The sequence below is a fragment of the Eutrigla gurnardus genome (assembly GCF_963514095.1).
Source record: "Eutrigla gurnardus genome assembly, chromosome: 18".
NCBI lineage: Eukaryota > Metazoa > Chordata > Actinopteri > Perciformes > Triglidae > Eutrigla > Eutrigla gurnardus.
The window spans coordinates 21,927,265-21,944,500 of NC_139929.1; the positions used below are offsets into that span (position 1 = coordinate 21,927,265).

At 43.7% G+C, this 17,236-nt stretch overlaps 2 protein-coding genes across 7 annotated transcripts in view; one reads left to right on the plus strand and one right to left on the minus strand.

Moving 5' to 3' along the window:
- slc12a7b (solute carrier family 12 member 7b) overlaps positions 1–9,298 on the plus strand; it is an 85,028-nt gene extending 75,730 nt beyond the window's left edge. For 3 of the 6 annotated variants that reach the window (XM_084033358.1, XM_084033360.1, XM_084033363.1), the window contains exons 20-26: positions 253–384; positions 828–935; positions 1,387–1,503; positions 3,439–3,614; positions 4,899–4,913; positions 5,779–5,912; positions 6,635–9,298. In XM_084033358.1, the coding sequence (XP_083889484.1) occupies positions 253–384; positions 828–935; positions 1,387–1,503; positions 3,439–3,614; positions 4,899–4,913; positions 5,779–5,912; positions 6,635–6,726 (774 nt within the window). In that variant the 3' untranslated portion in view covers positions 6,727–9,298. The remainder of the gene's footprint in view (positions 1–252; positions 385–827; positions 936–1,386; positions 1,504–3,438; positions 3,615–4,898; positions 4,914–5,778; positions 5,913–6,634) is intronic. The other 3 variants (XM_084033359.1, XM_084033361.1, XM_084033362.1) reach the window with 3 other exon arrangements.
- A 3,601-nt stretch (positions 9,299–12,899) lies between these two features.
- LOC311028842 (uncharacterized protein) lies at positions 12,900–17,156 on the minus strand (the record flags this gene model as incomplete). Its single annotated transcript, XM_084033639.1, has 10 exons — positions 12,900–13,032; positions 13,399–13,457; positions 13,615–13,720; positions 13,934–14,039; positions 14,130–14,218; positions 14,322–14,387; positions 14,824–14,942; positions 15,021–15,245; positions 16,041–16,329; positions 16,950–17,156. The coding sequence occupies 10 exons, from the start codon at positions 17,154–17,156 to the stop codon at positions 12,940–12,942; spliced, it is 1,359 nt and encodes a 452-aa protein (XP_083889765.1). The 3' UTR covers positions 12,900–12,939.
- Between the last annotated feature and the right edge of the window lie 80 nt (positions 17,157–17,236).

The following is a 17,236-nucleotide window of genomic DNA, read 5'->3' on the forward strand; positions in this document are numbered from 1 at the left end:
TGGTGTGTCTTAGGTTGTGTTTCTCTGAGCTATCATACACATACAAGTCATTATTTCAATATTCCTCTCCAAATTCATGTCCAAATTCCCTCTTTCATTCTCACTGATCTATCTGTCTATACTAGAATTCTCCCTCTTCTTCCCTCCCCTTGATCCTGGGGGTCGCACTAATCAATCCACCGTCCTCTAACTGACAGTTTTGCTTTGCCGTTCGACCCTCATCCATAACAACGGTGTCTTTCCGTCATCCAGGTGTGGAGGAAGTGTAAGATGCGTATCTTCACCGTGGCCCAGATGGATGACAACAGCATCCAAATGAAGAAAGATCTCCAGATGTTCCTCTACCACCTGCGACTGAATGCAGAAGTGGAAGTGGTGGAGATGGTGAGACTGTGAAAACGGTTATGTTCAGTTGGCCGATGTGCTGCTCCTCCAACATGAAGTAGATCCTGTTTACCTCTCAGTACTTAAGCACTTAAGTTTGTCACATGACGCTGAACAATACCAGAACCCAGAAAATATCCTTTATGGGGCATTTTTCTTACTCTTAAAGGGCCAGAAGGTTTCATCCCTGGATCCTTTATGAATGTAATATTTATTTTACCGTTATTATTTATGTTGTGTTATCTTTGTTTACACAAAATGATTTATACAATCTCCCATCATGCATTAGTGAATAGATGTTGATATTTATTTCCGATCTGGGACTTAAGAGTTTAGTTTGGTTGCCAAACGGTAAGAGAAACAAAATGACCAAACTGCTGTGGAGAGTTGGAGGACTGCTCCAAGCTGCATTGATAACGATGCTCCTGTCCTCTCCTGTGCAGCACGACAATGATATCTCAGCCTTCACCTATGAGAAGACGCTGGTGATGGAGCAGAGGTCCCAGATGCTGAAACAGATGCAACTGTCCCGGACTGAGAGGGAGAGAGAGGTAATGTACAATTCATGTACCTGAACGCAACCATGCACGGTCGCTTTGCCTCTTTAGTTGCATTACAATTCAACACAAGGGAATGCAGTATGTTTGTGGTGTGTCTTAGATTAGACACTAATGAGATTAGCTCATAAACAACATGAAGAAGATGGTATTTATTGTGACTGAATATTTAAGATTTGCTCCCTGTTCTGATCAGCCATCTTTCTAGTTTTTGACAAATGCACTTATTGTAAGTCGCTTTGGACAAAAGCGTCTGCTAAATGCGCTAAATGTAAATGTCATATCATACAGGTCAGCTGATACAGTGTGTTATTTCCAAACATAACTACATAGTTAAATCCAAACAGTGTTTTAGTCAATCTGGCGTACCACTGCGTTACATGACAATTGGCCCCTTTCCTTGTTCATCTGCCACCGCCTCTCTGGGCCGCCCCACACCGCTCAGATTCAGAGTATCACTGACGAGTCGCGTAGCTCAATCCGGAGGAAGAACACGGCCGCTGCCCCGAGCTCGGACCGCAGCCGGCCCTCCTCAGTGGCGGAGGACACTCAGGAGGACGAGGTAGCCGATGTTGTCAACCTTTGTGTCCCTTCCTGTTAGACACACAACACCTGTCTTCACAAAGCGGGATCTTTGGCTACAGCTCTCCCAGCCATGGTTTCAGATGAGGAGAGCTGTAGAAATGAATAATATAGACTGGCCTCCTAAAACCAAAACCTGGGTGGTGTTTCATGATAAAAGAAAGTGGAAAAACCTACAGATTATTTTATAAATTCTCATCAAATGTCCAACGTGTGTATAGAAATGGAGGATAATCCACAATGCTTTTTAACCACGTGTGGTTTTATCAATAGCATCAGCTTACTGATTTGACTTTGCATACAGTGTACTCGCACTAGTTCAGGGTGGATGATGAGTATCAATGCTGCATCAGAGCTAAAGCCAAAGCATTGGGTCTACATAGAGTGCACCAGTGGATTACAAGCTAGTTATTGTAGCCTTATAAAGACACAGAACAGTGCCAATAGCCCTCACTGACAAACAAGTTATGAGGAGCCCAGAAGGAGAGGCCTGCTCCCGGGTAAAGATACAACCATCTGGGCCAGTAGAAGTCCAGCCTGGCCCAGCAGTAGCGCTATGACCTGTATAGTCACCGAGAGCTGCTTTGTGAACATCAGCCCCTTGCACCTTGAAACCGCTGCCTGACTTCCCATCACCACCATAATCCCACTTCAACCCCCCCCCCCCCCCCCCCCTTACGTGAGTGGACAGTATTGTCTTAGAAACCTGAAGATAGTGTAAACATTTGGAACTGTTGTCAACTTTGAAAACAACATTTCTGTCCACTTCACTTGAACTGCAGACTCACATCCACTTAAACTTGATTGTTCTTTTAACACAACGTGCAGCAACAGGACAACGTTTCATCATTTATGGAGCATTACAGTCCAAGGAGTGGTTTATACCTCTGACATTCTGACTTGACAATACTGTACTCTCTCTTTTCATTTGAGTTTAACCCCCTACTGCCACTCACACTTGTAACCATCGTCCAGTAGAGGATTATGTATCCACAAGCTGAACATTCTTCCTTTCAAACAGAATGTGCATGTTATTTATCACAGTCCCTCCTTCGGTATGTTTTCTATTTTCATTAAAAACTGATTATTTTTATCAGGGAGGCCTAAATATGTTACATTATCATCCTGCTGTTTTTACGAGCAGTGCCTGTGTTTAATCAAGAGACTTTATGCATGTATCAAATATCAAACGGCACCAAGGAGCACAGAAGCCATAATCCATATCTTTCTGATGACACGTGATAAAAACTCCATCATGTATTGTTGTTTATATAATGGTTGACATTGTCCTGTGTAGGTACGGGAGCAGCAGTGACCAGATTATAGTTTGGTCTAATAATGATACATGTTCATCCCACTCAGCTATGCTGTGCTCCATTATCTGAACACTATCCGTTCATTTTACACTGTTTTATGTGTTAAAGGGACAATTCACTTCAAAATTAAAACAATACCTATTTGTCCTCCTACCTGTAGTGCTATTTATCAGTCTAGCTGGTTGCAGAACTATTCCTGTATGAAACTGCCCCCAACAAGGTCTGTGGGTTGTCTGGAGTTCACCAGTGAATCTTGTGTGTCCAGCCTTCATTCTGCCCAGAGAACGTTTGTCTTGTGATTCCAAATGTGTGTTGTTGTAAATGTAGAAGAGCTGAGCAGGTTTGTATGACTCTCATTATTCTCTAGCATGGTTTCACCCAACTTTCAACAACCTAAAGAAGGAAAGTTGTTGTTGTCTCTTCTTCCTTCGTCCCAGTTGATTTCTCTCGGAGCAGTCTGTCACTTTTTGGATTATTTCTGATTCCTTACTCTAACTTTTTGGATTATTTCTGATTCCTTACTCTAATTTCTCTCCATCAATTCTCCCTCTCCTGAAATATCTCCTGAGTCATACTAACATTTCCTTCATCCTTTCCAGGCCCAGCTCATCCACGACCGAAACACGGCGTCCCACGCCGCCATAAATGACAAAGCCGACGCCGGGCCTGATCGGGTCCACATGACCTGGACCAAGGAGAAGCTCTTCACAGAGCGGAACCGTAACCGCGAGTGCAACGCCAACGTGGCCGTCCGCGACCTGTTCAACATGAAACCGTAAGTGCTTTTGTCACTCAGGAGCTGAGAGGAAGGGAAAGTTTGTCCTTGTAGGTCTGTAACCTCAAGGAGCGTCAAGTCTCCTGAGAAGTGTTGTAAAGATGGCGGTACAAAACATGATTAGGAGTTATCGAGTGCCTTGTGAGAGACATTTGCACCATTTTATTTTTTACTCTCAAGGTTTATTTATTGGTATTTTTGACGTTTTACAGAATGCAATGCAGATACAATTAGATTCATACAACTATAACCACATTTGCACCATTTTGAACAAGTTGTGAAATGTCAGCTGTGAGTAAACACCAGCACATAGAGTAGTGATGGTGCCGGAGCCTCCGTCCAGCAGGACCATGTTGGGATGTGGTGGAGGAACGGGCCTCTCTGCATGGTGTGTGCATTCACGCTGCATTGGGTGTGTGTGTGCGCATGTGTGTACACTTCCAGCCATTCCAGTCTAATGCATGGCCACGCAGCTCACACACACACCGTTTTGCTGTTTAGACTAACACCTTCTCATCCCATACTGTCCATACCTCAGACTGTATAAAGATGGACGCCGCCTCTCTCACTGTACAAAAATGAAGTATGGTCACTGCTAGCTTGCGCTCATGACGTCATTTAGAGTGAGAGTCTACTCAGTAGTGATGGAGGGGTGGAGCCGCAGTATTAAGGTCCCACCCACACACCTTCCTTAGCCAATCACAAGTCACGAGCCACGGCGTATTCACATGCCATCCACGTAGCTAACCTGAGTCAGTGGAAATTATGCTAAGCTAGCTACTTAGTGAGCATATGAACCGCTTAATATAACTATACAGATCTAAACGTGTAGTCTGTTTGCAACGGTTATGGAAGTTACAGCTCCTCTCTTGTAGGATTCTCCAGCCTTCGTCTCCATGACTACCTCACTCAGAGCAGCTGTCAATCATGAAAGGAAAACGCATAAATTAGCGTGTATCTGCTAACACGGAGGGGGCTTCACTTTTGTGGAGTGGCCACGTCGTCCATCTTTATATTCACGTCCATACTATCAGTGTGTGGACTTCATCTGGTGTGTCCCAGTCCACTTTTATTGGATTTGTCATTCTAATGAGTCATTGTAAACACATTGTAAAGTCAAACGCTCCATGTCACTTTCTGGGGTTTTCGTGGGTCACCTTTGGGTGTCACTACGTGCCGTTTGGGACAGTTGGAAGCATGCAGTGTGGTGGAGAGAGCTGGAGAGCTGATGTAGGAAGCATCTAAGCCTATTTCTGTTGTTCTGTCCCATTTTCCTCCTTCTAGAGAGTGGGAGAGTCTGTAAGTGGCATTCTTTTTGCTCTAGGCCGTCTGTGTGTCCTGCTGCTGTGGTGACGTAGCTTTGTTCCGTGTCCTCCAGCTCATGTGTGTGTGTGTGTGTGTGTGTGTGTGTGTGTGTGTGTCCTTGTTTGTGTGTCCTAATATGCATGGACTTCCTATTCAGACAGCATGTCGTTGGCAAAGCCTCGATGGATTTAATTTGCATGTTCTATTGAAGACGTTTGTATGCATGAGAAAATTTGTGCTTTCCATTTACTCTTATTCAAAGTTGCTCGAAAATGCAACAGAATGATCATTTGGGTTTGACAAATTCTTCAGTTGAATGGAAAGCAGAATTTTGTGAAATTGTTTTCTTGTTAATGTAAAATGGCTTCTGGCTGTCGGCGTCATGTGCTTTTACTGCTTACATGCTGCCTCTTTAATGGAATTCAAGACTATCGATTAACAATGCCTTGTTTTGTCATTTGTGTCAAGGCTCACACACAAAATGCTTTAGCCACAATGCAACTGGACAAAATCATATTACTAATTATGATAATGTGGTATTTTGAATGGATGGTTTCAGCGTGCGGCTCCTATTTAACTCAGGACTGCTGCCATGTTTTAACAACAGGTCTTTCTCACAGAACACATGTTGACGTTTGGCTGCTTCAGTTTCAGGGTCCTGGTGTTGTTCATCCTCCGTCAACACCGTCACTGCTTCCATCCCTTAAATTATTAGCAGGACCTGTGCTTTTCAAAAGCCAATCTTATACGTATATCATACTCTACAGATTTATCCGTTAGTGTAGAAATACATCAAGATCATTTACCATTTTATATGAACAGGAAATTATGTTCTTAATGTGAACTTTTGTCAAACTAGGAACCAGTCAAATGTCCGTCGGATGCACACGGCTGTGAAGCTGAACGAGATGGTGGTGAACAAGTCGCAGGGAGCCCACCTGGTTCTGCTCAACATGCCGGGACCACCGAGGAACAGAGGAGGAGACGAGAACTGTATCCTTACAGCTGCTCATATCTAGGATATCTATAGCGTATCATCAGGAGAATCTTTAGAGTGAGCGTCAGCTTGTTGTAAGAGAGTAGCTGCTGAACACAGTGCAGGGTTCAGCGTCCATGAAAACAATTGACCAAAAATAACTTAAAAGGTGATCAGCCGCCTTCGGTGTACGCAGCCGAAACAGAGTGGTCTCGAAAGAATGAAGAGGATTTCCTGTTTGCGTCCCCTTTGCTATTCCTGTCGCCTGGCGACTAGCTGTGGTTGACAAGGAAGCATAGAAGAGGTCATTTTTCGGATTATAATGGAGCCAAAGCTCATATTTTATTCTTTTTATTTCATATTATGATGGAGGATCTGCTGAAATATCATCTGAAATACATCATGAGAGTGTATCCTGCAGCATCTCCCGCTTCTGATTTTCTGCAGACGCCATGTTGATTGAAATCCAATTGTCACTAGTGGAAAATGAATCTTTGGTCCTAAAGGATCCATCAGTTGGATCCTTTGAATCAGGAAAAGAAGGCCGCCTTTCAGCCTTCATGCAGCCTCTGAATGATGGATGCAGATTTGGGACACAGCTACTGTGTTATTGTTAGTGCAGGTTAAATTACTGCTCGTGAATGCTCCCGTTGTCATGGTAGCACTGAGGCTGGGTGGAGGTATACAGTATAACATGTGTCTCTCTTTGTGTTTTAATTCTTGACTGCCGTCTTCTCAGACATGGAGTTCCTGGAGGTCCTCCTGGAGGGTCTGAATCGGGTCCTCTTGGTGCGAGGTGGCGGCCGTGAAGTCATCACCATCTACTCTTAAAAAGAACAAAAAACCCTCTCACGCCCCACCCTGCACACATGGACTGTTTCCATGGATACCGGTCACCGGGCATTTTTGAGGGAAGAAGCCTAACTTGGTTTTTGATGAAGGGGCGGGGGTTGTTGGAAGACGGGACCACTTGTGATTGACAGATGGTTTGCAGGACCCCAGGATGAAGGACTGGCTGAGAGAGCGAGTGCAGCGTGTCCACGCCGGGCCACAGTACCCTGCATGTGGAAGATAGAGCATAGAGACACTTTATATTGTTCATTTAACTCTGTTACATTTTCCTGTTCTTTCCCTCTCGTGTCGATGTTGTCACGTTACTGGCACTGCCGTGCAAAGATAAGCAAAGAAGTGAATGTGTGCTGTTGATATAAACCTTGTAGTGTTTGGTGTTGCACTCTGGGACAGCAGAGACGTTTGCTAGACCTGAAAAAACATGCACAGAGAGGACAAGCTGCACAATAGCTTTGTAGACTGGATACATGCAATGCTGGATTTTCAATCGTAGAAACAGTTTGGTGACCTGTATGTTCTGCATCACCCTTTATGCTAATTGTTTTCATTTAAAATAACGTTTAAGAAGTGTCGGTCTGAACTAGAAGAGAAGGCAGGCAGAACCAGGGTGGTGTGTAGTTGACGCTCCTCCCTAAAGCGGCGTCGGTAGTCGTAGCGCTCTGCGCTTGTTCTACGACTTGGTGAAGGACGTTGAACGTTGCACCACATGTCTGATCCCCTTCTGTCAGATATCTGGTATCATGGCTCAACTTCTCCCAGCCTCAAAGAACACTATTGTTGTAGGGAAAATAGCCATAGTAAATATTCAAGGACTCTTTGTCAGCTTTATAGGATGACATATTAAATGCACATGTATACATATGTATGGCAAAGTAGTGCTCACTTGGAGATGTTTTTTTAATTCCAAGGCTGTTTGACAGCACTAAGCAGATTTATAAAAAATACTAGATTGGCTCACATTAAATCTGTAGGTTGCCCTCAGAATTGTTGGCGTTTCAAATGTAAAAGCACAAATAAGTGCATTTCCTCCCATATCTACGTAGTTCCAGCACTGTTGACTTTGCACTACGGATGTCTCAGCACTTAATTTAGTGTGTCCTCTCACCTTTTACCGCCTGCAGTGACACTTTCTACCGGTCAGTACACCGCTACATTCTTCTCACATTAGTGGAGCGTCAGCCGATAAATGAGCTCATGGAAAAGGATGCAGACAGCAAGTAATTCCACACTATTTAATACTCATGTTTCATTGTTTTTATAATATTTTACAAAACAAATCTCTTCAGGCTTTGAGTCGCAGGCTGAGTAGAGTCATTGTAATGAGCTTGTGTAGGAGAAAAAAGTGCCAAAATGACTATTAAGAAAAGGAAACTGTAGAGGTATTATTGATGCATGTTAAAGCGTGGCTGTACAGAAGCCACCATTTTTAGATTGACGATCTTTTAAAAAAAAAACATTTTTATGATAGAGCTCATACCTGCGAAAATGATTCTAAGATTCTCAAAATTAATAATTGAGCAAACGCAACCAATTTCCAGTGCATTTCAGACCGTCTAAATGCTGCAAAACCAATTCTGTAAACTCCAGTCGCTCTCACTGTACCTCCACAGTTTCTTTTTCCAAGTAGCTGTGCAGTATTTTGTAAAGCAGAAGGAGGCGCTCTCCTGAAGAGAACTTCTCGATTGTCAGTTCTGCAACACCCATGTTTTGATGTGTTTGGTTCAGTTGATGATGTATTTTTGTGTAGCTCCGTAGTTACAGTCTCTGTAGTGTTTGTTCTGTTGTTATTGATCTTCTGTTCCTTTAAGTGTTGGTTTCGGTGTGGTTGGTATGGAAGGAGACAGAGCGAGGCGGTGTGTGTGGGGATGTCGGGTTTTTGTGTTTTGTCTCAACCATCAGAAACACTTGGTGCATAATGGATACAGTAGCACCCTGGACGGGAAGTATGAAGACCCAGGAGTGGAGCAAGCAGGGTACAAATGACGCTTTTAAACTGTCACTATATGAAGTTGAAACGATTTCAGTTTTATAATTTAGCCGCCAAAGATAAAATATTGTTCTGTATAAATAAACTTGGATTTGTCTAGTTTTAAGAAGTTTGACACCATGAAAGTTGCATAGATACATTATGAAAGAAGTTTTAATTAGGTTACTGAGCTGAATAGCCATTGCGGCGCATACAGATAATTAAATAAAATTAAAATTGATTTTCAGCAGTGTGTGTTTCACAGCTCTAACGTTTAAAGTGACTGGAGAATGTTTTCTACCTCAAGGTGTCACTGAGGCTCGGCTTGTTCAAACACATCTCACTTTCAGAGGTGATATTATAGAATATCAAATAACAAGCATCAGTGTGAGAGGACCAGCGGGGAGTATGAGTGTGTGTGTGTGTGTGTGTGTACCGTTGGGAGGTGAAGCTCTTTGTGTTGCTGCTGGTGTCCAGGTCTTGCAGGCTGGAACAGGAAGTCGCTTGTGGGTGCAAATAGAGAGGAAGGTAGCCCTGTTAATTGTATTTGTGCCTCTGAGTAATTATTAAAAGTGCTGAAATTAACCCAAACTTGTCTGAGCCCTCATTCTAGTCACAAGCCACACTGAAATTTCTAAGGTCACGGTTAGGAAACACTTGGTTAAAAGTTGATATGAAACAGAGCGGACGGTGGCAGAACTTACGAAAAAGTGGTCTGATCTGAAGGTAAATGACATCTTTCTGCTCCTAACATGGATTTAATGTATTGCTAGATTATTTGAGGAAGTTTGATTTTGATGTGACTTTGACAGGGATTGTGTCCGAAAAGGAGGGAGACACAGACGCGACTGAGACCAGAGGTATAAGGGTGAACAGATTTTAAACTTTTATTGTATATAAAACAAAACGTTAAATCGTTTCTGTCCTTCCAGAGTCTGCAGCGTGTGGCGTAGAGGAGGGTGACGTGAGAAGGGTGACGGTGAGGAGGGTGACGTGAGGAGGGTGATGTGAGGAGAGTGACGGTGAGGAGGGTGATGTGAGGAGGGTGACGGTGACGGGCCCTCGGCACAGCGTCCGGGTCCGGCGCAAAGCAGCAGCGCACCCCGGACGCATGGCACATCAAGCGGTCGGGTGCTCACTGATGCCGTCCTGCAACTTCAGCGAGACACAATCACCGCCAGCAACAACGTTGCAGATGAGCTACAGCAAACGCGCACTGTGATTAATAAAATACTACGTTTAAAATGAACATTGATTGTTGTCTTCCTTATATTACAAACGCATAACATCCTCACGGATTCTTGCGCCCTGTTGATACCCCTCCAGTCGGGCAGGGGGCCGAGGCTCATCATGCTGGGGACTCTACCACCTTTGCCGGGTGGAGTCTGCCTCCTGAAGTTCGGTAAAGTTGCGCTCTCCACGCTCCACGACTGAGCGCACAGGAGCGTGCCACTCATTATAGTGCATTTCCTCTGCACTCTGGTGGTTTAAAAACGAGGATAAAGTGTAACAAGTATACGATGGCTTAATGGCTGTATGTATGTGCGTTGATGACATATGCACATAAATAAGGAGAATATTTAGTTATTCCCGCTGTGTTCTGCAGTGATCTAATGGAGGGTATTTGTTGTATCCTGTATTACATGCATTTGGGCCGTCTCCTCCTCCTCCTCCTGCGGTGACAGCGCTGATTCAATATTACGAAATGATTTTGATTTAAGATACAAGTCAGATTTTAAAAGAAGGTGTTAATATGAAAAAAAAAAAAAGAAAAAAAAAACTCAGTAAAAGCATCAAAAACATTGCTGGAGTTCATTATGATAACGCGGATCTAACGTATGATATGGAGTGTAATTAAATGTGTGCGAGTCATCAAAAATATATAGTTCTTCTCACGTTTACTTCCAACAATCTGACTTCAGTTCCCCACAGCTCCATCTGTGTCGCTGATTCCCCTCCAGTCTCCAGAATGTGGTACAGGTGTTGTACCCAATTCGGCACCCCCCGCGTCAGATGCACCCCCTCGCGGGAGCGCGCACCACTCGCTTGATCGGAAAGGAAAGCAGTTCGACTAAACAAACGCAGGGGAAAATACTATACTACGATTTAATTATTTGTGAAAGAGATGGAAGAGAAGAATACAAGTGATTACAGTCTTTAAAACTTTAAAACGAACGCAAAGGAACACCTTATTGTTCTGTGGAAATATATAGCCTACCCCAGCCATGACTACAAAATGAATTAACTTAATTTTGATTTGAGCAAGTTGAATGTATTTGACACGGCGTTTCACAAGACTAAATATGATTCTAGCATTTCTTGCAATTCATAGGTACAAAAGTAAGTGCTTTTAAATGGGTTAACCTGTATATAGGTCGAAACAATAGCCTTCTGATCCTGAATATCTCTTGATGAAAATGTAATGTGATCTATGCCTGATAGACAAGTCATAACCTATGTGTGTTTCTCACCATTAAAGGGCAAATTCTCTTCATCAAATAGCTACACTTGTTTTTGTGAAATTAAACATTTTTCTTGCTGCTTTATAAGATAAAATATAATAAACCAATTCCACATCCACCACTGACTTATCTGTTGTCAGACCTATCAAACTCATACATATCTTGGCACCAATTGCATGCAGTTAAAAGCACCAATAGTGAGGTCAAAGGAACAAAATGATGCAGATGGGGTGCATTTCATGGCAGGCCTTGTGTTCCATTTCCTGTGATATGTACCCCCAGCATAACTCTTACTGTGAAGCTGTCACATACACTAAACTGACTCTGGTTACACATACTAGTCTCATCTGCGTAGCGTGAAAAGCATTTGATGCTAGGATCAACAGAATCATGAATGAAACTGACTCTGCTTAGACATAATAGTCCCATGAGTGTACTGTCAAAAGTATTTGATGCTGGGATCAACAGGAAAATAATTAGGAGGGGGTGCATATCACGACAGGCCTATTTTCACACCAGGCAGAATAAGCACCCCCTCTTAACTTTTACTAGGAAAGTGGCACATGCATGAAACTCACACTGCTTACTCATACTAGTCCCATGTCTGTACTCTGAAAAGCATTTGATGCTGGGATCAACAGAATTCTTTTAAAGGGGGGGGGTGCATATCACGCCAGGCCTATTCACAACAGGCAGAATAAGCACCCCCTCTTAACTTTTACTAGGAAAGTGGCACATGCATGAAACTCACACTGCTTACTCATACTAGTCCCATGTCTGTACTCTGAAAAGCATTTGATGCTGGGATCAACAGAATTCTTTTTAAGGGGGGGGTGCATATCACGCCAGGCCTATTTTCACAACAGGCAGAATAAGCACCCCCTCTTAACTTTTACTAGGAAAGTGGCACATGCATGAAACTCACACTGCTTACTCATACTAGTCCCATGTCTGTACTCTGAAAAGCATTTGATGCTGGGATCAACAGAATTCTTTTAAAGGGGGGGGGGGTGCATATCACGCCAGGCCTATTCACAACAGGCAGAATAAGCACCCCCTCTTAACTTTTACTAGGAAAGTGGCACATGCATGAAACTCACACTGCTTACTCATACTAGTCCCATGTCTGTACTCTGAAAAGCATTTGATGCTGGGATCAACAGAATTCTTTTAAAGGGGGGGGTGCATATCACGCCAGGCCTATTCACAACAGGCAGAATAAGCACCCCCTCTTAACTTTTACTAGGAAGGTGGCACATGCATGAAACTCACACTGCTTACTCATACTAGTCCCATGTCTGTACTCTGAAAAGCATTTGATGCTGGGATCAACAGAATTCTTTTAAAGGGGGGGGGGGGTGCATATCACGCCAGGCCTATTTTCACAACAGGCAGAATAAGCACCCCCTTTTAATTTTTTCTTGGAAGGTGGCAGATGCATGAAACGGACTCCCGTCATCAGTATCAGTCCTTTGACTATACTCTGAAAAAGTATTTTATGCTGGGAGAAACGGCAACACATCTCCCACTACGATAGTGTTATTCATACCTGGTGATGACATATTCTCTCTAGACTCTTCTTTTGGGAAATGTGCACACAAAGTCATAGGGAACATTTACATAATTTATTGTGATGGAAAAAACACTTGAACACTGAACACCTTCACAATAAACACATCACATCTAAAAAAACAAACAAAAATATAAATAATATAAATATTCTAACAATATACAAATATAGACAATAAATAGCAAGTGGCGCCATTATTCACAAGCGAGACACAGGTACTCCTCATCCACTGGAGGCCAACCTACACAACCGTGGTGGTACCACCTCTGACAGACGTTACAGCAAATCTGGGGAAATAGGGAGGGGTAGTGGTATGCAAGTTTTATATTATAACGTGTCCTTAAATATAGAATAACTCTAATTTTATTGACTAATAATATCTTTAATATTAATTCAGTTTTTGAATGTTCTCACCAACATAAGTGTTTTGTTCGGGCTAAAAAAATATTTTGTCCAGCACATAATAGAAAGTAAGTAATCTTAAATGTCAACACAAAACGAGCACAACATAAGCAATGTCTTTATTAATAGATGCCGATGAAGCATAAGATTGTTGTAATCAATTGTTGTAAATAACCAGGGCAACCATGACAATGATGAAGTAAAAACTATTCCTTTTCCTTTTTTAACATTTTTGAAAGCGTAGAAATTACCCATTGTGTTTCATCCTGGTGCTCCATCCCACAAAAGAAGCACACGTTGCTCAGGTCATCTGTTAAGACAAACAATATTGGACAAACATGTTCAGATTAATACAATTTGCATTGCACAGTATTAATCGACTGTCTTACGGTTTCATATTTGTGAGAGAACATGAATAAAAAACAACAACATGAAGTGACTGACAATGTTGAGCAAAAAGGAAACACCTGATTCTCTAAGGAGGGACTTGGCTATCTCTAGTCTGAACTTGTCCACTGCCTTCTGTGATGTGTCGATGTCCATTGCCTGCCCTTGTAAAATTTTCTCTGCAAACTGAAGAGAACTTTGATTAAGAACATGTAATAAGCATTGCATGGTCTATGACCGCCTGCCCCAATTCATTAAATACAAATCAAACAAATTCTAAGTATTACCTACCTATTAAACCTACGTCAGGATGTCTAAAAGCAGGTCAAGACCTTCACTGCAATTGCTACTTAATTTGAGTTTGACAATAATGTTTCCGTAACTGCATTTCACACTCACTTTTAAGGCCAGGACACCACAGGATGTGCCATCTCTTTGACGGCTATGGGGGAGAGTGCTGCATGTCCACCTGGAAACGTTGCAGCCCTTTTTCCTCATGAAGGCTCTAAAGTATGTAAATAACACATGTGTGAAAACTGTTGTACATCATTTAGCAACTCATAGAAGAGCTACTACATTTAACAGTCAAATTTACCTTGTTGACTCCAGGCACGTTTGGATCTTGCCTTTGGATTCCCCAAATGGATCCAAGAAAAGGCTTCTTTTTTCATGTGGGTACATCACCTTTTATTATTCACATGGAAACACAACATAAATTAGGAAAACACCCTGGGCATTAGTGATATTAGTGAAATTCTATAATGTTGGGCAATGCTGCTCTTCTCACCACCAACATCCAGTGATGGTTGTCATTCACAATTCCCACTATGACTTTGTGTGCCATTGGATCAATCTGAAAGAAGTTAAAGGGGGAAAAAAATCATAATCTCTTTAACTTGAAAATGCATATTTGTAATATTTACAAAATGCAAAGTCATTTCACTCCAGTACATACGCGGATTTTTCTGAAATTTCTTTTCCATATTGAGGTCATTGTGAAAGTGTCAATGACCGCACCATCTCCAGGATTGCACTGGTTGTACTGACGCAGTAGCAAAGACAAATACGCATTGATCACCTATAAAAAATGTTATAAAGATGTCATTAGTATTACACAGTGGCAGTTTCACTGTAAAACTATCAACTACACTGTTGTAGTATTCCTGATTTTCCTTGCATGTTTTAAGGTCATTTTATTTCTACACAAAATACTCTAAATGTCATTACTGAAGTATTACCCAATAGGGAGTGGAAATTGATGATTTCATACAATAATGAAAGAGTATTACCTCACTCTCCAGCTCCTTGTCCGGACCAGTATTCAGAATGTCCCAATAAAACAGCTTGTATGGGCCCACTTTGGAAAGAAGTACATGAACATCTTTCCCTGCCCATGCCTCCTGAACATCTGGGGGAAAAAAAGAAGATTTGTACATTTTGGGGGGAAAAAAATCAAATTTAAGAAATACAATATCATAATACCTACATTTCTCTGCTGAAGTAAGAGTATATGGAGCTGGTGAGGTGGATGTGGAGGCTGGTGCTGCTGGTGGGATGGAGGCTGGTGGGATGGAGGCTGGTGCTGCTGGTGGGGTGGAGGCTGGTGCTGCTGGTGGGGTGGAGGCTGGTGGGGTGGAGGCTGGTGCTGCTGGTGGGGTGGAGGCTGGTGCTGCTGGTGGGATGGAGGCTGGTGGGATGGAGGCTGGTGCTGCTGGTGGGGTGGAGGCTGGTGGGGTGGAGGCTGGTGCTGCTGGTGGGGTGGAGGCTGGTGCTGCTGGTGGGGTGGAGGCTGGTGGGGTGGAGGCTGGTGCTGCTGGTGGGGTGGAGGCTGGTGGGGTGGAGGCTGGTGGGGTGGAGGCTGGTGCTGCTGGTGGGGTGGAGGCTGGTGGGGTGGAGGCTGGTGGGGTGGAGGCTGGTGCTGCTGGTGGGGTGGAGGCTGGTGGGGTGGAGGCTGGTGGGGTGGAGGCTGGTGCTGCTGGTGGGGTGGAGGCTGGTGGGGTGGAGGCTGGTGGGGTGGAGGCTGGTGCTGCTGGTGGGGTGGAGGCTGGTGCTGCTGGTGGGGTGGAGGCTGGTGGGGTGGAGGCTGGTGCTGCTGGTGGGGTGGAGGCTGGTGCTGCTGGTGGGGTGGAGGCTGGTGGGGTGGAGGCTGGTGCTGCTGGTGGGGTGGAGGCTGGTGGGGTGGAGGCTGGTGCTGCTGGTGGGGTGGAGGCTGGTGCTGCTGGTGGGGTGGAGGCTGGTGGGGTGGAGGCTGGTGCTGCTGGTGGGGTGGAGGCTGGTGGGGTGGAGGCTGGTGCTGCTGGTGGGGTGGAGGCTGGTGCTGCTGGTGGGGTGGAGGCTGGTGGGGTGGAGGCTGGCGATGCTTGACCTGCTGTTGTGGCTGGTGCTGCAGAGGTTGGTGCTGCGGAGACTGGGCCCAATGATGCACCGATTTTGTGGGGGATTCGGGGCTGCTCCACCTTTGCAAGCTGAAGGTGGTCTACATTAACTTTATTTATGACAGTCCCACCTTCAGCCAGCAGATCTGCACTTTTCCCCTGAAGTGCCACCACGGTGAAAGGGCCAAGAAAGTTTGGCTCCAGCTTTCCACCTTTCCTCTGCTGACTCCTCACATTCTGCCTCCACACCTTGTCCCCTACTTTTAATGCTGGTTTAGCAGCACCGTGCTTCATTTGTCTCCTGATTTTCTCCTGCTGCTTGGAGATGTTGCCCTGGAGAATGTCCTTGATGTCGTCAAGGCGCTTTATGTCCTCCGACACAGCTTCCTCAGCCACCACGTCTTCAACACTGCTGTCAACCTGTGAACAAATGTTTTTTATATTCTTTCAGCCCATGTTTTCAACACTGCATCGATAGACATAAAATTATATTGAGACATGTGTCTACTAACCATGAAGTGTTCTGGCACTTGTGTTAAGTACCGAGCCTCTCGTCCAAACATCAACATGAATGGGGAGAACTTAGTTGTAATCTGCTTTTTGGTCCTCAACCCAAACATGAACGCATCCAGGTACTGATCCCAACTCTGAGGTTTGTTGGCCACCAGCTTGCCGAGAGCTCTAAAAAAAATCAGAATTTGAATTGACCATAGGCATCTCATGAAAATATTTGTGATCCCATTTGCATTTGCTGCTGTACGACCATATGGTATAGGTACAATATATGATGATAATGTACATTAAATATTGAATGAATTCATGTTAAATCAACCATTTGTATTGTACCTTTGTATTGTACCATTCATCCTCTCTACCAGCCCATTTGTCTGAGGATGATACGGTGAACAAAGACTCCTTTTGATTCCCAACTTTTTGCAAACTTCCTTGTTAATCTGTTAAATAAAAAGAACATACTCTATATAGATCAAAACACAACTGAAATATTTCTGCAATATTTTTTCAAAGTATTTTTAACTTACCTCATTCACAAACTCCCTTCCTTGGTCCGTCAGGATCCTTTTGGGAGCCTCAAACTGGTGAAAGAATTTGATTATGCATTCCGTCACCTCAGCTGCCGATTTTCTATGGAGAGGATAGGCTTGTGGCCATTTGGTCAGGTAGTCTACCATCACACATATGTACTCGTATCCACTGTCAGTTTTTTTCAGTTTGCCAATTAAGTCCATCCCGATTAGCTCAAATGGATGTGTAACCTGAAAAAAAAAACCCAGTACAAAATAAAATTATACATTTCTGTAGAAATCTT